At 49.4% G+C, this 20,995-nt stretch overlaps 1 protein-coding gene across 3 annotated transcripts in view; it reads left to right on the top strand.

Annotated features, from left to right (window-relative positions):
* Cars1 (cysteinyl-tRNA synthetase 1) overlaps positions 1-19,740 on the top strand; it is a 46,523-nt gene extending 26,783 nt beyond the window's left edge. For 2 of the 3 annotated variants that reach the window (XM_055614689.1, XM_055614691.1), the window contains 15 exons: positions 480-568; positions 1,730-1,851; positions 4,556-4,668; positions 5,424-5,552; positions 5,946-6,075; positions 6,159-6,262; positions 6,599-6,696; positions 6,915-7,104; positions 7,612-7,680; positions 11,099-11,180; positions 14,226-14,306; positions 15,320-15,387; positions 18,025-18,084; positions 18,525-18,608; positions 19,436-19,740. In XM_055614689.1, coding sequence (XP_055470664.1) covers positions 480-568; positions 1,730-1,851; positions 4,556-4,668; positions 5,424-5,552; positions 5,946-6,075; positions 6,159-6,262; positions 6,599-6,696; positions 6,915-7,104; positions 7,612-7,680; positions 11,099-11,180; positions 14,226-14,306; positions 15,320-15,387; positions 18,025-18,084; positions 18,525-18,608; positions 19,436-19,570 — 1,554 coding nt within the window. In that variant the 3' untranslated portion in view covers positions 19,571-19,740. The remainder of the gene's footprint in view (positions 1-479; positions 569-1,729; positions 1,852-4,555; positions 4,669-5,423; positions 5,553-5,945; positions 6,076-6,158; positions 6,263-6,598; positions 6,697-6,914; positions 7,105-7,611; positions 7,681-11,098; positions 11,181-14,225; positions 14,307-15,319; positions 15,388-18,024; positions 18,085-18,524; positions 18,609-19,435) is intronic. The other variant, XM_055614690.1, reaches the window with a different exon arrangement.
* Positions 19,741-20,995: the final 1,255 nt, after the last annotated feature.

Genomic DNA, 20,995 nt, shown 5'->3' with positions numbered 1-20,995 from the left:
AAGGAAGGAAGGAAGGAAGGAAGGAAGGAAGGAAGGAAGGAAGGAAGGAAGGAAGGAAGGAAGGAAGAAAAGGAGGAAGGAAGGAAGGAAGGAATAGGGATCAACTGGGATGTAGGACTCCCCAGAGGCAGAATGAATCTGTCACAGTATTCATGACTGCACAGAGGCCCATGCTCAGGTGTCCTCAGCCACCTACCCCTGCAGGCCCCAGTCAGGGAAGGACTAGGTCTCTCATCTACCATGTGTCTCTTTTCCTGCTGAAACATTTTTCTGCCCCTTACCTTTCATTTTGAACCAGGGTTTCTATGAACTGTCCCTGTGGGCCTTGAACTGTGATCCTCCTGCCAGCCTCCCAAGTGGCAGGGATGACACGTCTGTGTGGTCCATTCTGACAGTCATGTGCTTTTCAGGGAGTGTGCTCAGCAGAGGCTGAAGTTTTAGACTGGTCGGGAGAAAGTTCTGAGACTCTGTTCCCACAGGTTCTTCCTCCTGATGTCCTGACCCGCGTCAGCGAGTATGTGCCAGAAATTGTGAACTTTGTCCAAAAGATTGTGGACAATGGTTATGGGTGAGCATGAGGCACCTCCTCTTCCCTGCCAGGCCACATAGCTCCATGGGGAGAGAGTCTGGGTGCAGGGGCCTCCCCCTCTCACCCCCCAGCCCAGCCCTTGCTTCATACATACATAGTATGCTGTTGTCACAAGCATTTAACTGGAAAAATACCACTTTGCTAATTGAGTCAGGAAGCAGGCTGGAGAGGCAGAACTGGCCTCTCCAACAGCTCCCAACAGCCATTCTTTTGAAGTGCTGTCGCAGTTTTCATGACTGTCCAGAGGCCAGTACTCAAGTGTCCTTAGCCTCCTCTCTCTGCAAGCCCCAGACAGGGAAGGACTAAATCTATTTACCATGTGTCTATTTTCCCACGGAACCAGCCAGTGTCAGGGACATCATGCCAGCTGAGCAATGAGAATTCTTCTCGGTGGCCCAGTGGCTTCCCCTGGATGTTATCAGGAAGACCTGGCCCAGTATCTCCTTGGAAGCTGGACAGTGACGACCATAGGTCATTGGGGCCAGGACAGCATGATAGTAAGCTTGGACACTGCAGGGCCCCTAGAAGCATCAGTACCACTCAGACTCTTTACGGGTGTATGCTGTTGCCTGGCTGAGATTTTAGTGTAGACACCACCCCACTCAAGGTTACTGCTGTAGCATGTCTGACAAGTGCTGTAGGCAGCGTTAGGCACCTGCCGACTGCACTGCTGGACCTGGTCTCAAGTCACTTCTCTGCTCGCTGGCTGCACAGGCTAGAGGAGAGAGGGCTCTGTGCATGGTGCCCACTGTCACTGCCTCCAAAGTGACAGTGCTACCTCACCCCACATGACAGATGGTTGCAGGGCAGCAGGAGACACTGGTCCAGCCAAGTGGCAAGCTGGGTCGGAGAGGAAATTCCTCCGTGCTAAAATACGGTAGAGACACATGGAGAGCCATGATAGGATCACAAAGTAGAATGAATGCAGAGGGAGGAGAAGGTGTGTCACATGGGGTTGTGCCACTACAGAGAATCTGTGGGACACCGTGCCTGACACTGAGGCCAGCCACCTGTGCCTCAGGAGGCATCCCCAGCTGCAGAGAGCAGAGGTTTGGTGGCAGGGGTTCAGTTCCCAGCCCTTCGCACTCTCTCTTTAGTGTCATGGTGTGTAGCTGAGATCCCTTTTCCTCTTGTTTCCAGCTATGCTTCAAATGGGTCCGTCTACTTCGACACAGCCAAGTTCGCTGCTAGTGAAAAGCACTCCTATGGGAAGCTGGTGCCGGAGGCCGTTGGGGATCAGAAAGCCCTTCAGGAAGGAGAAGGTAAGAGCCCAGGGAGCGCACGTGGTAGCAAAGCTAAGTTGCTCTTCCTCGCTCATGACCTGTGCCGGGACTGTGCCTCTGGTCATGGCGGGCAGCCGTGTACACTGCACAGACACACAGAGAGCAGGCTGCTTTCCCTAAAGGAGTGCCAGGGGACTTCTGTTTAAGGCAGCATTGCTCAAGGAACAGAGAAGTCAGCACTGGACTGTCCCGACACAGAGGCCCCAAAGCCTGTGGCAAAATGTGTGGCTTATACATGTGTGCAGTGATGTGTATTTGGTGATCTTGTTCCAAGTTTATTTTTGGTTTTTGAGACAGTGCTTCTTTGTGTAGCCCTGGTTGTCCCGGACTCACTTTGGAGACCAGGCTGGCCTCTAACTCACAGAAATCCACCTGCCTCTTCCTCCCCAGTGCTGGGATTAAAGGCATGTACCACTATGCCTGGCTTGTTCCAAGTGTTTTAAAGACAGGTGTCAGGGTTTTCCTGGATCAGGCAGAACCACATGAAAACACTTCTCAGAAGTGTTTATCCTACAGTGAAGCTAAGGACAGGCTCACAAAATCCAGGGTTGAGAATGCACACTGTCCTTAGGATGAGGAATTACTTTGTGCCAGCTACATCTCCCACTGACGCCCCTTGTTTCTATAAGTCAATCTAGCTAAAACAATGTAGGCTTTGTATAGAAATATCAGCTTCAGGGCTCTATTCTAAAGAAATACCAGAATTGAAAAGCTCAATATAATAACATGGAAACCTTGGCAAGATATAAGCTAAGCCGGTTTGATATTGGTATTGGGCCCAGTGGTAGATAAGTGTGTGGTTTGGTATTAAAAAGATGACTCTACAGTATGACTCAGTGATAAAACTGAGAAGGCTCCAGGGCCACACACTGACACATGCCTAGAGCCAGATTGTAGACTTTATGGAATCAAAGAGCTTAGGTAGGCAGAGCAAGTTTTGAATATGCTGAGATGCGGTTGAAGGAATCGAATAACATCGTTCCCCTTTTAAATTGTGTTTTTAATGTGTATAGTATTTGTATGCATGTATGGCTGTGCACCATGCGCATGCCTGGTGCCCGAGAAGGTCAGAAAGTAAAGGTAGCATCCCCTGAAAATGGAGTTACAGATGGTCTTGAACTACCATGTGATTACAGGGAAGTGAACCCAGATCCTCTCAAAGAGCAGCCAGTGCTCATAATCACTGAGCCATTTCTCCAGTCTCTGGGATGTTTCCCTTTAAGCCCCCTGACCACAGGCCAGGTGCACAAGGCAGTCTGAGCTAGTTCCAAACAGTCCTCTTCTCAAGAGGAAATGTCACCTAACCAAGGTGCAGGTGTGCAAGGCCTCCACACTTCAGCAAGCTACCTGAGATTTCTACTCCTGAGTCCCTTAGAGGAAAGGAGACCCTGGGGCACAAGAGTCAGGTGTAACGCTGTGAAAAAAAAACAAGTAGAGAGAAAGGAATGGTAAAGGGCGGTTAGTGAATACTTTCTCCATAGACACTGATGGAAAAGCTGGCTGCTAGCCTAGCCTGTGTGAAAGAGGGTAGCTGAAAGAGCATGTTGTATAGCTCAAGAGCTGTGGTTCTGGATACTTCTTGCTGGCAGAGGACTAGCAGGAAGGAACTAGAGCCAGTCCTGAGTGCCACGTGTATCTGCATTTCTCGTGAAAAAATTAATTTCACTCTGCAGATGAACACACCAGAGTGTAACAGTGATTGTCTCTCGGCCAGGATTGATGGCAGGAGTCCTGTCAAACATTCCGCATTCAGTGCATGTCCCACACCTGGAGCTTGTGTTTCAGGATGCCCTAGCAGTGCCTCCCTCCCACCACAGCTTGGGGACATCAAACCTGAGAGATAGAGCTGCACTTAAATCCCAAGTTAGCCTCCTAAACTAGCAAGTGTCCTTCCTTTTCCAGGGAATGAATGCAAGGATCAGGTGGACCCTTGTAGTCCAGGGCCTAAGAAGAAAGGCATTTATTCTATTTATCCCCCAGCATAGACTTCATCTTCAGTTAGGGGACCAGGTCCCCATCTCCACAGCAGCTCTATCTATAAGCCCTTTGTGTACTTGGAGACAGTGCCATCCTCTTGGGTCTCCAGCCTTCTTATATCTGTGTGCTGCTGTTCAAGTGCTCTGGCCAGTGGTTCCCACCACCACCCCTGAGAGGTCTCAGAGAACCTGGCAGGAAATGCACCCTTCAGGCACCCCTGCTCTTTCTCAGCCATTTTGCCAGGTGCTTTAGGAATCAAGAAGGAATGTCACCACTGATCTCAGCTTCCACAAAGTGGTATCCAGCAGCTCAGCCACACCTTTGCACCTCTGGAAAGCAGCATGTTGGCAGCTATGTGTGCTGTTGACCCGGGGCTCCTACCTGCATGGGCCAGGTTTCCTGAGCTGTGCCCCAATGAGCCACACACTTTAGCTTCAGCCCAGAGTGCAGTGACCTCTCCTACAGACATGGGGTTCACAACTGAAGAGGGAGGTGTATCTGGAGGAAGCCACAGCTGCTGAAGCTCTGGCTAGGAATTAGGTTTAAGAGCTGATAGGCAGTAATTGGTATCAATGTCTGTCACAAGTTAATTGGCTGACAAGATGGGTTGGCCTTGGGCACACAGGGTGACTTGAGGTCAGGTGTTGACACTCCTATAGGCACGTGCTACTAAATGATCCTGTCCAATTTCCTTAACCATTCACAGGTGACCTGAGCATTTCCGCTGACCGCCTCAGTGAGAAACGCTCTCCCAATGACTTCGCCCTATGGAAGGCCTCCAAGCCAGGAGAGCCGTCCTGGCCTTGCCCCTGGGGAAAAGTGAGTGAACCGCTGTTGGGAGCAGGGGCAGTGAGAAAAGGTGCTGTCTCTCATGGGCTACTAGCACAGCTCCTTAGTGAGTGCCAGGAAAAGATGGGCGGCGCTGCTGAGACCGGAACCTGGTTTTGGAACAGTGAAGAGCTGCAGAGCCCATGGATGCTAGGCCTCTGAATAAGCAGCTTCTCGTCTCAGAGTTCGTTTTCCTGAGCTGTTAGTGGGGTGCAGTCAGATTGGGGGAGGGTTCTTCTCTGGGTTTTCATGAATGTAAGCTGATGTTCTTTTTTTTTAATTATTTATTTGTTTATTATGTATACATTATTTGCATGTATGCCTTAACATTAGAACAGGACACCAGATCTCATTATAGATGGTTGTGAGCTACCATGTGGTTACTGGGAATTGAACTCAGGACCTGTGGAAAAGCACACCGTGCTCTTAACCTCTGAGCCATCGCTCCAGCCCAAAGTTGATGTTCTTGACACTGGAGGTCTAGATGACTATGTGACATCCTTGACTTGGGTGAATGTGGCTATTGCCACTTGAGTGCTTGGGGAATCTGGAAATCATTCCCGGGCTTTAGCTTGGCCACAGCACAAGACTGACTTTGAACTCTGTAAAAAGATTTTCCCTTAGTTTGTCCCTGTGAAGATTTTGAGCTGTTGCACTGAGGTTGAGAGGCTTAAAGGTCATTTGTTTAGGTAGTAAAGGCCTGGGCAGTTTTGGAATGATCAACAGGGCCCGTTGTGTCTCCATAGGGTCGTCCAGGATGGCACATAGAGTGTTCCGCTATGGCAGGCACACTCCTGGGAGCCTCAATGGACATTCATGGTGGAGGGTTTGACCTCCGCTTTCCCCACCATGACAATGAGCTGGCGCAGTCAGAGGTAGGTAAAGACGAGTTGCCTTGCTAGAAGGGGGTCATGATGCCCTTCTTGCGCTGCTGGAGAGGCGTCAGCAGCAACCTCAGAAAGAGTCTCATGATGAACTTGGCATCCATGTCAGGAACTGAGGTAGAACTGAGCCCCAGTCATTTTGTCTGAATCCCAGTAATAACAATTTGACCTTCGCAGGCAGACAGGCTTAGGTTCAAACCAGTTATGTCCTGCTGGCGGGTCATCAGTACATTCTCTCTAAGCCCCAGGTGCCCCACTTAAGAGAGACACCTATCTTATGCATAGTGCACGCAGCAAGACGCTATGCACTGAGTGTCCAGCACCTCTGGACAGGTGAGGCCTTGCCAGAGCCCCCAAGCCTTCCTCCTGTCTCTCTGCACTCAGGCCTACTTTGAAAACGACTGCTGGGTCAGGTACTTCTTGCACACGGGCCACCTGACGATAGCAGGCTGCAAGATGTCCAAGTCACTGAAAAACTTCATCACCATTAAAGATGCCTTGAAGAAGCACTCAGGTTAGCACCGCCTCTGCAAAAACCCATGGCCTGGGTACCAGCAGCTGCTTGGGAATAACGGCTGCTATGTATCTGCTCCCCAGCACGGCAGCTGCGGCTGGCATTCCTCATGCACTCTTGGAAAGACACATTGGACTATTCCAGCAACACTATGGAGTCTGCACTTCAGTATGAAAAGTTCATGAATGTGAGTGCCCAGTTCTTGTCAGAGGTAGAGGGCTTGTGGGTAGTATATCTTCTGACATAAGCAAGGGCACAGTGATGGCCACTTAGTGCCACCTCCTGAAACTGATATCTGCAAAGTCAAGGCCATGTTCCATGTGGGTCACTTCATTCTGACTCAGGCTTCCTTCCCAGGAAGTATGTCACATTTCTGTCCCAAAAAGAAGGGTTCTGTGTCTTTTGGGACTGTGTGCATTGGGCTGATGGATTTCTCCTCAAGTGACATCACACCTGTAGGATGTCAAGTCTCTCTAAGTATAAGCCTGTCCAGATGTCATTAACCTGACTTCTGTAACTTCAGGAATTTTTTTTAAACGTGAAAGACATCCTCCGAGCCCCTGTAGACATCACTGGCCAGTTTGAAAAGTGGGAAGCTGAAGAAGTGGAACTCAATAAGAAGTAAGGTGGAACCTTTTCATTGGTTGTGTGTGTGGGGGGGGTGCTGGCTGAGGGTCTCTCCATCATGGCCTGTCCTGGGTAGCTGATGAGGCCAGACCCTGTCACCTGTCAGAAGTACAATGCCTGCTGATGGCAGTGGCTCTAGTTGTTGAACTCTGGAGAGCTTCTGTGGTAGAGCATCAGGCCTGATGTTGCTTTCATTCCTCTTCCTCATTCAGCTTCTATGACAAGAAGACAGCAGTTCATGAAGCCCTGTGTGATAATGTTGACACCCGCACTGTCATGGAAGAGATGCGGGCTTTGGTCAGTCAGTGCAACCTCTACATAGCGGCCAGGAAGGCTGAAAGGAGGAGGCCCAGTCGGGTTCTGCTGGAGAACATCGCCCTGTACCTCACCCACATGCTGAAAGTGAGCCTTGCGACAGGCCTGTGGTGGGAACTCAGCTCCTGGGTGATGCAGGAAGCTGCTGCTTGTTGCCTGACCCCGTTCTGGTCTGAGGCCTGTCTGAGTTGTGGTTAAAGCCTCAGAGCCACCTGTAGTCACAGCTGTCGGTCTCTGCTCTGAGCACATCTTGTGCAAAGCATTTCTGGCTCCGGCCACCCCCTCTAGGCCAGTGGGGCTTTCCCTGCCTCACCTTTTTGTCCTTGTTATCAGCCTCCAGTGGCTTCTAGCTGGAAGAGGGGTGGAGCAACAGCTCAGAGCCAGGGTGCACCATGAATGGATGCAGGTACCTTGGGATAGGGATTAATACTGCTCCTTCCTGCCTTTCCTTAGCCAGTCGTGGGGACTGACCTGGCTGCCTGTCCCCAGAGAAGTCAGGACAGTTCTTGAGCTACTGGCCACGGGTGACACCTCACCTCTGTATATCCTGTTCATCCTGCACACAGTTTGAGTCCCTTCTGTTTCTTCCCTCAGATCTTTGGGGCCATAGAGGAGGAGAGCTCCCTGGGTTTCCCAGTTGGTGGGCCTGGAACCAACCTGAATGTAAGTAAGGGTCCTCAAGTGGCCAGCTGCTGCCACCCAGCCAATGCCACTGGCTGCATGCCTTGAAGCCACTTTTCCCTTTTCATAATAGTTCCTCTATTATATGTACATGCCTGCGTGCGTGCGTGCGTGCGTGCGTGCGTGTGTGTGTGTGTGTGTGTGTGTGTGTATATGTGTGTGTGTAGAGGTCAGAGGTCAGGCTCAGAAGCCACCTGCCTTGTTTTTTGAGACAGGGTCTCACTGACCTGGGACTTGCTAATTAGGCTAGGCTGGCTAGCCATCAAGCTCCAGGGATTCATCTGTTTCTGCGTCCCCAGCCTTGGGATCATAAGCATATCCCATCACCCTGGCTTTTTTATGTAGGTGCTGGGTATCAAACTCAGGACCTCATGTTTGTCCAATAGCACCTCACCAACAACTATCTTCTCTAGGTTGTATTTAAGTCACCTCTAGGTTGTATAGAATCTCCATGTTATAAATGCTGTACAGAGCTGGGCCTTGGTGGTATACACCTTTAATCCCAGCACCCAGGAGGCAGAGACAGAAGGATCTCTGAGTTCAAGGCCAGCCTGGTCTATAGAGTGAGTTCCTGGATAGTCAGGACTGCACAGAGAACCCTGTCTCCTAAAAGGAAAAAAAAAAAAAAAATTGCTGTTCAGATGGTTACATTGTATAGTTTGGGAAATAATGGTACATGTTCAATACAAATATATGATTTGTTTCTCCTCCAGATATTTCAACCTGAGTGTCTTAGTTAAGATTTCTATTACTGTAAAGAGAGATGACTACAGCAACTCTTATAAAGAAAACATTTTCGGGTGTGGTAATATAGCACCTTTAATCACAGCACTTCGGAGGCAGAAGCAGGTGGATCTCTGAGTTTGAGGCCAGCCTGGTCTACAATGTGAATTCCAGGACATCCAAGACTACACAGAGAAACCCTGTCCCCAAAATTTAAAAAAAACAAAACAAAACATTTAATTGGGGCTGGCTTACAGTTCAGAGATTTAGTCCATTATCATCATGTTGGGAGACATGGCAACATGCAGGCAGACATGGTGTTGGAGAAGGAGACTGTGCCACACTGGTCATAGCTTGAGTATAGGAGACCTCAAAGCCCTCCCCCACAATGACACACTTCCTCCAACAAGGCCACTCCCTATGGGCCAAGCATTCAAACACATGAGTCTATGGGGGCTGTTCCTATTCAAGCCACTAAGAATGTGGAGCGTGGATGCTGTAATCACTGGACACTCTCCTAAAGGTCACATTTTCACATACTACAATGATACCCTGAGGGGATTCCCACTATTGCTCTTTGACCCACAGAGCTGGGCAGAAGCCCATGACAGGCCAGATCCGGTTCTCCTACCAGCCCAGAAGTCATTACACAGCTTGAGCCTCTGTTCCAGCAGCCAGTGCCAAGAAAGTGGAAAGCCATGGTCCCACAGAGCATCTGTGTATGTCTAAGCATGCAAAGAAGCCCCTGTTAGAATAGACCCGTGGTCCACAGCTGGCTTCAGCATTTGCAGGTCTAGCGGGCTAATGGACACACATCAGTTATGTCCCTTTACAACATGAGGACAGCTCATTTAAGATTCCCCCACTCCTGCAGAAAGCACACTTTACAGTATTAAGAAAGTGTATATAAATATTTAGATGGAACATCTGCTATGCCAATACAAACAGTAGCTCAGTACAAATGGAAAGACAAAGCAGTCTCAGAGCTGCTTCCTACCAATAGATGAGCAACCCAAGAGGCCCCTCCTCCACACGGGGCTTTTAGCTCTTGAGCCCAGCTCCCATGAAGGAAGAGGCCTGAGTGTGAGCTATTGGCTGTGGTGGCTTCTAGACCTGCCCACATGAAAACACTGCTGGGGCTTTTTAGACATTCACACATGGCTCCTCTGTCCTCTTAACAAAAACACTGCCAGCTTTCTTTTTTCTTTTGTCTTGAGACAGTGTTTTTCTGTATAGACCAGGCTGGCCCTGAACTCAACAGAGATCTGCTTGCTTCTGCCTCCTAAGTGCTGGGCTTAAAGGCGTGTGCCAATACTTCAGACACTTTTTTTACTTGTGTGTATGGGGGGATGGGTATTTGCATAGAATACAGGTGCCCTCAGAGGAAGGCATCAGATTCCCTGGAGCTGGAGTTACAGGTGGTTGTGAGTCACCCGATATAGATGCTAGGAACTGAATTTGGATCCTTTGCAGAGCCACCAAAGTGTTGGGCCATCGCTCCAGTGGTGCTGTGGTCTTGGGGAGGCATCTTAAGATAGATGATGTCATGTATTCCTAGGTGCCCCCTGTAAGTAGTAGCAGCCACAAATGAATGTAGTAAGCTTGTGAGGCCAATCATCCTCTCTCCCACAGCTCCCATTGTGAAGGTTAGGGGTTGACTTCCAAGTTTAAATATTCTGTGTGAGCCAGAGAGGCACACTTGAGCCGAAACCTCTTGTGCCCAGGTGGAAGCCGGGCAGCAGGATACCAGCCCCAGAACTCTTAGAGGCAGACCCTGCCTTTTAGCAGGATGCCTCCTTGAAGAGGCCTATTGGAAGCCAAGGTTGGCTGTATGGTGACTAGCCTGTTTAAACTGTCCAAGGGGGTTGGAGGTGGGGTGTAGTTCACACCAGAAGTCCAGAGCCTCTGCGGCAGTGAGACAGTTTCCCTTGTCAGTCTGGTGGAAGGCCAGGCCTAGTTAGCTCAGACTTCAGGGCTCCCTTGCCTTCTAGCCAGTGCTTCTCCCACCTCCTTATCTTGGCTCTGCAGCTACTGTGTAGTTGAGACACAGGGAGAGCCGGCTCAGAAGCCCCAGACCTTTTTGGGCGTGGAGATAGAGAAACACACTGTAAGATAGTTCTATATTCAGATTCCTGTTTGGATCTTACCTAGTGTGGCTCTAGATCCTTTTATCCTCAGTGTCATTGTAAGTAGTGAGCCTTTGTTATTGGGCGTGTAAGTTAATAAGATGGCTAGTCCTCAGCAGGCCCACATATAAACACAAATGGTCAATTCCTCCTGACAGCCCATTGGAAATGGCAAGGACAGGTTTCTGGCAACTGTGTCTGTCCTGAGGAAAACATTGTGTCAGCAGCGTCTGCTGAAGTGTATCCTGCTGGAAGCCTAAAGGTGATTTTTTGCTCCCTAGCCCACAACACCTTTATTAGATAGGTACTAGGAGCTAAGGTTGTCTGTATGGTGGGTAGCTTCTTGAAGCCGTCCAAGAAGGCAGGAGATAGGGTCTAGCTCCACTCTAGCACATGTCACTCTCATACCACGTGGCACGACAAGAACTTGTGGGCTTTAGGACACAGGGTATGGCAGCATGTATTCTGTGGCATAGCCACTGAATTTTTGGGTATTGGGTTACAAATTCAACAATCACTTCTGTGACTCAAATCCATTTTTTTTCCAACAGCTCGAATCTACAGTCATGCCCTACCTGCAAGTATTATCGGAATTCAGAGAAGGGGTGCGGAAGGTTGCTCGAGAGAAAAAAGGTGAGGCCTGTTAGGGTACCTCACCCTTGCTGTTCACCCCCTGCTGGGCTATCTGTGATAGCTGCCCATGGGCTGTAGCTGTATAGCCCCAGCTGGACCTGCCTTATTCCACTGACCCCCTCGGGGCAGCTTTGTACTGAGGCAGAGTTTCTTTTGACTTGGAACATCTCAGGCAGAACCCTTCCTTGGGCCTGAGGCCAGGTATCTGCATAGCTCTTGTTCTAATGGAGGCAAGATAGAGGGCTCTATGCACAGCCAGCAACCCTCTTGCTCTTTGGTTTGCACTTGTCTCCTTTCTGTTACTGGTGACCCAGGCTTGAGACACTGGAGAGTGTGCTTCTCAGCAGGAATGCTATTGGCCGTGGCAAGGGTGGCCTCCAACTGAGGACTGCCCAGTCCTCCAGCAGGCTTCCATCCTGGTCTCAGATCAGCAGCCAGTTTCAGACCTAAACTTCCATGGCACTGGGGACCCCAGTGGCCTGGGCTATATCCTCCATGAGTCATGTAGGTGACAGTAGCAGGCCTCTGACTGAGTTCAGGCAGACATAATTTATTAAGGTTGATAGAGTATAACAAAAGTAATCTTCAGATCAGCTCTCAGCATTCGGTGCAGGACTCCTTGTGTAGCTCCACTGCCCCTATCTCCCCAGAGTGCGCCCCTCACTGTCATACAGTGTTGCTGCTGCTGCCGCCGACTGCCCCATTCTGGCCTTTTATGGAAGATGGCATATTTGAGGTCTGTACGTGCCGGAGCTGGCATGTGTTTTGTTCCTTCTCAAGGCTCGGTGGATTGCTGCCTCCTGTTCTTAGACCTCACTTTCTCTTTGCTCCATTTGATAGTATTTGTGAATGGTATTGCTAATGACAGCACCCAGGCACTCACTGGAAATGGATTTCAGTTTTTCTAGGCTTGCCCCTAGGAGTGAGAGTGTGGGGTGCCTGAGTCCCTAATGGCAATAACTAAGGAGATGCCAGCTTATCCGTGGGTCCTGAGCTGTGCCATGTGCACAGGTTCTGGTTTCCTATCTTCTCCATTTTCTGGATCGATCTCTCTCTCTTTCTCTGTCTCTCTCTTTCTGTATCTCCCCTCCCCCACTTAAAAATGTGTGTGTGCCTTTTTGCACACATGTTTTAGTGTTGTTCTTTAGGAACCATCCACCTATAAGACAGATTCTCTGACTAAGACCTGAGGTTTGCCAATTCAGCATGGCTGATGGGCCAGCAAGTAGCAGGGAGCCATCTCTCTGGTGCTAGGATTATAAGCTGACAGCATCACACCTGGCTTTTTTCATGGGTGCTAGGATTCGAATGTGGCTCCTCATGCTTCTGTCCCTAGCCCCTTTTTTTCTTTTTTCTTTCTTTCTTTTTTTTTTTTTTTGTTTTGTTTTGTTTTGTTTTATTTCTCTGTGTAGTCTTGGCTCTCCTAGAACTCGCTCTATAGACCAGGCTGGCCTCGAACTCAGATGTGCCTGCCTCTGCCTCTGGAGTGCTGGCGTTAAAGGTGTGCACCACCACTGCCTGGCCTTCTGTCATTTTTTAATTTTTTGTGTTTACTTACATGTTTTGGTGGTAGTGATGAAGCTAACTAAGCCAACTTGAAAGGAGCCCACAGACTGCAGATGTTCATAGTTCTAAGCAGAGTTTGCCGCAGTAGAAAGATCCTGTACACAGAGCTGGCAGCCTGACTGACCTGTGCTGTCTTATTTCACATGCCACAGCTCTGTGAGGTTGTGGCCGTAGAAGAACTAGTCTGACACCCTTGGGTACATTTCCATCAGGAAAAGGCAGAAGAACCACCTAGGATCAAAGCCTTTAGGACTCTTGGTTCCTAATTGCAGTGGGAATTGGAGTGTGAGCCTGAGCAGAGAGACAACCTGTGTTGTGTCTCTTATGGACCATGATGCTGGCCTTACAAAGTCCATTCCCTTGAGTTTTTGGCTTTCCAGTGTCTGTCCTTTTGCCCTCCACAGAGAAGGGTGATGCCTTTGGTCATTGAAAGTACTAGCACCAACAGAGAAACCAACTCAGAGGTTAGGAATGTTCAAGCCTTCAGTGACTGGCCACACCCACAGTCCTTTGATTCCCATCTGCTCTGTTTGCTTGGCTTCTCTATCTCCTGCTCTTTTCCTCTCAGTCTCTGCCTGGTGTTCTGACTCAGCCTTGGAGCCGCCACTTGTTGTGGTGACTGGGCCAGGTCTGACCAGGCTCAACAAGCTCCCTGTGAGCCAAATCCAGTATCATCTCTGAGGTTGTGTGCAGGTCCCTTTCCCTGTCTATGACCCCTCCATACCTCCTGTCTATGACTAGACTCATACCTCCAAGTGAGACAAGCAGCAACTGGAGGGCTACAACGAGACCCCGTCTGAACCCTGGACACCCTTCACTCTGATTACATTCTGATTTGGTAGGGCATTCAGAGCTGGAGGGTCGGTTGCTGAATCTTCTTACCAAGCAGCCAAGGAGCTCTTAGCCCTCAGACGTATGACAAGACTGCTGAGGTGGGTCCTGTGGCTAGTGTGTGAGGTGACAATGTTAGGGGAGGGAGGAGCCCTTTAGGACATCAGGATGACTCAGGGCAGAGTTCCTGAATAAGTGTAGCATTGAACTGGAGACATGCCTGAGGGGACATGGCCTCAGTGCTGAGCCAGGCTGGTGATGACCATAGTTTTGGATGTTATAGAGCCTTGTCATTGTGGAACAAAACTTGTCCACACCTGGCTCAGGACAGCCAGACTTCTCCCTCCTCAGTGCCTCTGGGAGCAATCCACAGAATGTTGTCAGACAGGTCCTGGCTCGAAGCACTAGTCTGCAGTGCTAGAACAGCTGACTGTCCTCATTAGACCCTATGGGCTCACCATAAAGGTAGCTGTGGGCCTTGCTGTACCTTGGACTTCTGTGCCAGTGGTGGCATGGGTAGCCTCCTGGCTTCCCTGGCTTCTCTCCAGATCCGGCAGCCGCTACCCACTCGCCAACACTGGAGGAAGCGTGGGTTTGGGGGTCCTACATTTTCTGCAGTCTAAGGGAGCTGCTCTTTCTTGCTTACAGTCCTTGAGGTTCTGCAGCTCAGTGATGCCCTCCGGGATGACATCCTGCCTGAGCTTGGGGTGCGGTTTGAAGACCATGAAGGTGAGTGATCTGCTTTCTGTGAACAGGGCGAGCAGCTGGGCATAGGTGGGTGGTGAGAAGGATGCTAGGAGGGAATGTGGGACAGCAGTAGTCTAGGGGTTCAAGGGCACCAGCACATTCTTCATGTGTGGCTGAAGAACCCCAGGCAGAGTAGGTGTCTTCTCAGATGTTCCCTGCTCCCTTACCCCATCTCAGGAGGCTTAGCTCATTACTTGTTATGGTGACGGGTTCATTTCCTCCGGGGACCTGAGCAGACGTTACTTGTTTTCTACTTGCAGATGACCTGCCTTTTCTCACACTCTTGGGGAAGGCAGCTTCATGTACCCCAGTCTCAATGCATGCTTTCTGACTTTGTAGAGCCTTTTACTATACAGGAAAAAAAAATTCAACTTTTTAATATACAAAGAGTCATACAGGGTAGGAAGGAAGAGCTTGTCGGAGGCCACTTGTGCTTATCTGAAGGTGGTTGACAGCAATAGCTGACTTGAGCATGGTGTTCATTTCCTTCCAAGGGTTTGCTAAGCACTCCAGAAGTATTGTTTTTTTCTGATAAGAAGAAAAAAGACAGTGGAAAGTGCAATCTTTTGAGACAGCATCTTATTGTATCGCCCAGGCTAGGCTTGAACTCATAGCAGTCCTCCTGACTCAGCCTCCCAAGTGCTAGGATTGCAGGTATAAGCCAATATGCCTGCTAAAATGATGAGTTGAATTTAATGACTTCAAACAGGCAAAGCCTTCCTATTTTACCATGGTTTTGTGTTTTTGCAATGCTGGGATGAAATTACAGGGCTTCGAACAGAGCTAGGCAAGCATTCTACCCCTGATCTGCAACCCAGCCCTGTTTTATTATCTTTTTACCAGTTTTCTTCACCTGGCATTGATTTTGTCTGTGTGAGCCAGGAGGTAGGGTCTCCCAGATCTCTATGCAGGAGTGGTTGGTGGCCCTGGCCCACAGGCTCAGGGCCAGGCGGGCTGCTCCACAGCCCTGCGTCTCACTGATTATCTGCTTTCAGGACTGCCAACAGTGGTGAAGTTGGTGGACAGAGACACTCTACTGAAAGAGAAGGAAGAAAAGAAAAGGGTTAGTAAAGGCGAAGAGATGGAGCTTGACTTTACTGAAAATGAAAACACTAACACTGTTGGATTTTTCTGTTGTTTTAAGAATGGATGTTTGGGGACTGGAGAGATGGCTTAACAGTTAAGAACACTGACTACTCTTCCAGAGGATCCGGGTTCAATTCCCAGCACCCACATGGCAGTTCACAACTGTCTGACCAGGGATCTGACACCCTCACATAGACATACATGCAGTCAAACACCGATGTACATAAAATTAAAAAAAAAAAAAAAATGGATCTTTGGGGCTGGAGAGATGGCTTGGCAGTTAGGAACACTGGTTCCTTTTCCAGAGGTCCTCAGTTCAATTCCTAGCAACCATAAGATGGCTCACGACCTTCTGTAATGCGATCTGATGCCCTCTTTTGGTATGCAGGCACACGAGCAGAGAGAGCACTCATAGCCGTAAAATAAATAATCTTTTTTTTTTTTTTTTTTTTTTTTAATGGCTATTTGGGATGGATGGTGGATAGTGGTGTTACATACCTTTAATCCCAGTACATAGGAGGCAAAGGCAGGAGGATCTCTGAATTTGAGGCCAGCCTGCTCTACAGAACAAGTTCCAGACCAGCTAATAGGGCTAAAATCCTATCTTGAAACCACCCTCCACTCCCCCCCTGAAAAAAAATCATGAAGAAAAGTTAACTGGGTAGATAACTACTTCAGAAAAGGGACCCCGTGTCTGGGTGTGGTGGTACCTTCCTTTAATCCCAACACTCCGGATGCAGAAGCAGGCTATCTCTTTGAATCTCCATGAGACCAGCTGGGTTTACATAGTTCATTGTAGGCCAGCCAAGGCTACATAGTGTGAGCTTATCTCCACAAAATATAAAGGGGGCAGGGGTGGAGTCAGCCTTTTAGTCTATGGTGTTTTGTTGAAACAGGGTCTCATGTCTCTCAGGCTCAGGATTTAGCCAAGGCTGGCTTTGAACTCTTAATTCTCCTGCTTTCTCCTCCCAAGTGCTAGGATTACAGGGATGCACCACCATTCCCATTTCAAGTGACCTGTTGTTACTGTTGTTTTTTAAATTTTTATCTAGTAGCCAGGTGTGGTGGTGCACACCTGTAATCCCAGCACTTAGGGAGGCAAAGGCAGGTGAATCTATGTGAATTCAGGGCCAGCCTGGTCTGCAAAGTCCAGGGCAGCCAAAGCTACACAGAGAAACCCTGTCTGGAAAAACCAATATATATATTATATTATATAACATATATAATATAATATATATATTATTTATTTATTTATTTATTTATTTTAATGTGGTATGAATATTTATTGGGGGTGACAGTAGGCAGGGTGGCTCAGCCCTTGGTGCAGCTTTTCTCGTGGCTGCTGGTTTTTCTCAGTTCCTCCTGGTTTCTCTTGGTTATACATCCCAACCCCTTAAAAAAGCATTTCTAGTTATGTGTATATATGTGAGAATATGCCACAGATGCCTATAGAGGCCAGAAAAGGACATTGGGTCCTGACATTGGTGCTAGGAAGCCTATTGGGTCTTCTAAAGAACAGTAAGTACTGTTCACTCCTAAGCCATCTTCCAGCCCCCATCCCTTTTTAAAGATTGATTTTTATTCTTATTTATGTCCAAGTCTGAATGAGTATATGCCACATGTGTAGGTATCCACAGAAACCAGAAGAAGGTATCAGGTCCCCATGGAACTGGAGTTGACAGGTGGTCGTGGCCCACCTGAAAAGGGTGCTAGGAATAAAACTCTGTTCCTTTACAAGAGCAGCAAGTGAGTTGACTCTAAAGGCCCCACCCTCTTCTTGATGAATTTGAGTGCCCACTTGGCCTTGGAGTCCTTGATCAGTTCCAGGGCATGAAGCCACATACCTCTGGGGCATAGCCTACATGAACTTGGCATGTTCAGTGAGGTGATAGCTATGCCTTAGCTTCCTGGAGTTCTTTGTCACCTTGTTGAGGCCGACAGCCCTTGAATGGCAGCCCTGACAGGAAAGACACTACTGTCTGGAACAAGTGACCTGTTCTTAAAAAGGATCCCTCAGCTAAAGTGAAGCTCATCACTTAGGAAGCATGTGTGTGCCACCTGGCTTTTATCTGGTGCCAAGTGTCCTGGGTGCTGCCATTTGCCCTACTCTGTCTGCTTGTCCTCTAAGTGTCCCTCTCCCTGTCCCCGTTCTCAGCGATGGAGAAGGCTCCTGCATGAGGACTTGGGTATCAAATTTGAGAAAGAACAGAAATGTATTGTTGTAGTAAGTGTAGTGATGTATATCTCTAACCTCAGTACCCAGGAGGCTGAGGCAGGAGAATTACTATGAATTGCAGACTTACCTGAGCTGTATAACAAGACACTGTTTCAAAAAAAACAAAGAAAGAAAGAAAAACCTGGATGCAGTGAATGGACCCCTTGGAATCCTTTGCATCATGGGCCAGGAACAGGCAGGCACCATGTTGAGAGGATAACAGCTTAGAGAAGAGACTCAGAGCAGCTCTCCCAGGGACCTTTGGGAGAGGAGCAAAGTTGATAGTTGGGAGTCTGAGAGCTGACATTGAGTGTCAAGGGCAAGCACCGCGAAGGTAGGGCCTGGCAGGACAGCAGGGTGGGCTCAAGAACACATCTCAGGCATGTGCTGCTTCCCTAGGCTGAAGAAGAGAAGAGAAGAAAGAAAGAGGAGGCGGCCAGGAAGAAACAGGAGCAAGAAGTAACTGTTTCACTTGTCTGTTTGGGGTGCAGGGTCTCCTGGGCAAAAATCACACTTTGGCGCCTGCCACACAGTTCTCTGTGCCTTCTTTGGGCTTGGACCAGGCACCCTATGGAGCCTCCCAGAGGGAGCTGGCCTCTGCCTCTACCCCTCAGATGGTGTCCTGGCATCAGCAAAGGACAGAGTGTCTTTGGAGGGTCGCAGTGCCAGCAGTTCCACAGTCCTGCCACCTGAGGATTGCTGCATCCCTCCAGGCCTCTGGAGTAGATGCTTAGGTGGTCTTTGGCTCCCTGCTTTTGGTTTCCCTCCAGTCTTCCTGCCTCCTAATGTTGAGTTTAAGGGCATGGAAGCCATGTAGTGGAGGAGGTAGAGTGGGCAGCATGGCGGTGGGCAGGACTGTACTGCTTTGGCTGTGACATATATGCTTGTGTGTGCTCCAGGCAGCAAAGCTGGCCAAGATGAGGACTCCACCCAATGAGATGTTCCTGTCAGAAAGCAACAAGTATTCCAAGTTTGATGAAAATGTAAGACAACCCCTCACTCTTCATTCTCCAAGCTGGAGTCCAGGGACTTTCGGCCTTGAGCCAGTGGGTTTCCTGTTTGGAGTGGGTCTCCATCTGGGACCACCCAGCTCCTATCAGGGCAAAGGCTAATCTAGGCTGTCTGCCGTTTATGTGGTGAGCTCTGGTGCCTGGCACTGGAGGCTATGATCCCAGGCCCAGTTTAAGATTACAGAAAAGGGAATCTGTAAGTTCTTCAGGAACCCTCCCAATGGCCTTGCCCCCTCCCTGGAGGTGTCTTTTGTCCCTTAGGTGTCTCTTTGTGGGCTCTTAGATTGATCACTACATAATTGCCTGGCGACCTCTGAGCTGAGAAGTTATAGGCCTGAGTGAGACTTTGCTCCTCACCCCGAGAAGAGTGCTCCAGACTCTTCTCTAGTCTCAGCCAGTAGAACCTCACTGCCAGAGAGGGTGGTGACCAGCCAACCACAGAGAGCTGCAGCAACACATACCTGTGATCCCAACACTTTGGAGATGCAGGCAGGAGGATCTCAAGCTTGAAGCCAGCACCTATGTTTTGCTTTGTTTTTGTGTTTTTCAAGACAGAGTTTCTCTGTGTAACTCTGTAGACCAGGCTGGCCTCAAACTCTGAGATCTGCCTCTGCCTCTCAAGTACGAGGATTAAAGGCATGTGCCACCACTACACAACCAGCCTCTATCTTGAGATCTGTTCCCTATCTCAAAACCATACCAGATAAATATGGCCAAGTCAGGGAGAGAGGTGTTTCCTGTCAGCAGGGATGGGGATTGAAGGGCAGAGGGAACTGATGGCATCTGTGTGGTCTTTGCAGGGTCTGCCTACCCATGACAATGAAGGCAAAGAGCTGAGCAAGGGGCAGGCCAAGAAGCTGAAGAAGCTCTTTGAAGCCCAGGAGAAACTGTACAAGGAGTATCTGCAGATGTTGCAAAATGGCAGCCTCCAGTGATGCCGCAGCAGCAGCCCAGAAGGGTACAGTTGCCAGCCTGGCCACCATGGACTGATGACACACCTACTCAGGCCCCATGCTCTGATCATGTTTACAGCTGTTCTCACACCTGAATCAGGCAGCGTGGTAGCAGCTCTGGGACACTGATAATAAATTCCAGTGAATGGTGAGGCCTGGTCTGCCCTGTCAGCACTTGGAGAACTGGCCTACGGGTGCCTGGTCAGCAGCTTGTGACTTAGGCCACCTAGTCACTTGAGCCCCTTCAGCCAGTCTGCCCGAGGAATTTCCCTCACATTGGCGAGTTGGGCTAATCTCTGCTGTGTTGGCACATTTCGTGGTATTGGAGTAGGAAAAAGGTCGACTCAGCCCAATGGAACCCCCTGAGCCCCAGACAAAAGCCGCTCAGTTGGCTCTCTGACTCCAATAAACACACACTGCAGGTTTCCCAGAGCAACTGACAGGCTGGCAGCAGGATAGTTGCCCTGTGGGGTGGCGCTCTGGCAAGCTGCCTGGGTCTACTGTTGTAACAGCAAGCCCAGATCAGCACCACTGGCTCGTAAGATAAGGGGTCTCTAGGTCCAGCCTTAAGTGTGTTTCCTCTCCACCTGCTCCTGCCTCTTTGCTCACCCCTGCTAAGAATCATGCCGAACGTGTCTGGCCTTCTCTGATAAATAAGGCCACAGCCAGAACCTTCCTGGCACCTGTAAAGGTCCAGAGGGACCAGGGCCAGGCATGGATTCCAGATGCTACAGAGTCCATGTGGCAAGTGTGCTGGTGTCCACTGTAAACATGCTGCCACTCAGTCTCTGTGGCACCTTGTTGAGAACTGTCCTGGAGACTCCTGTACCAGCCTGGGGTGCCAACAGGCATGTGTTGTGGAGCATATAGTATGAGACTGCAGGAGGCCATACGAGGTCTCAGATAGTCGTAATCGGCTGGAAGCATCTGAGGTGTGTACCTTGTATCTCTTTGGTCTCTAATGAGATACAACTGCATCTCCAACCTGGGAGATATGGCTCCATGGGTACACTTCCTGAGAGGGAAGGCGCCAGATGGCTTTCTAGGACGGAGCCTCACAGGTCAGCACAGTCCCTCCCTGGGCTTCTGTTTAGAAGCATTTCAGCTCTACCCATCCATGTCACCATGAGGAGATGAAACAGGTTCCCACAGACTATAGGGGCTGGAGAAGCTGCAAAGCTCTAAGTCAGTCAGCCTGTAAGTAGTTGACTGTGTATCTAAACTGCAGGAGTGTAGAGGGATGAAATGGGCTGCAGCAGCTCTGCTGTGGGAATCTACAGGTATTGCACACATAGGCAAGACCACTGAGCTGCACCCCAGCTATAATCTGAGGCAAGGCAAATGGATTGTTGGTGGCAGCATCCAAGAGTGTTGTATAAGAGGTAAAACCCAGAAAGGAAAGAACAG

This window comes from Psammomys obesus, unplaced genomic scaffold (genome assembly GCF_907164565.1).
Source record: "Psammomys obesus unplaced genomic scaffold, mPsaObe1.curated_primary_1811, whole genome shotgun sequence".
NCBI lineage: Eukaryota > Metazoa > Chordata > Mammalia > Rodentia > Muridae > Psammomys > Psammomys obesus.
The sequence above is the reverse complement of the archived record's forward strand: the minus strand, read 5'-3'. Positions and strand labels throughout refer to the sequence as shown.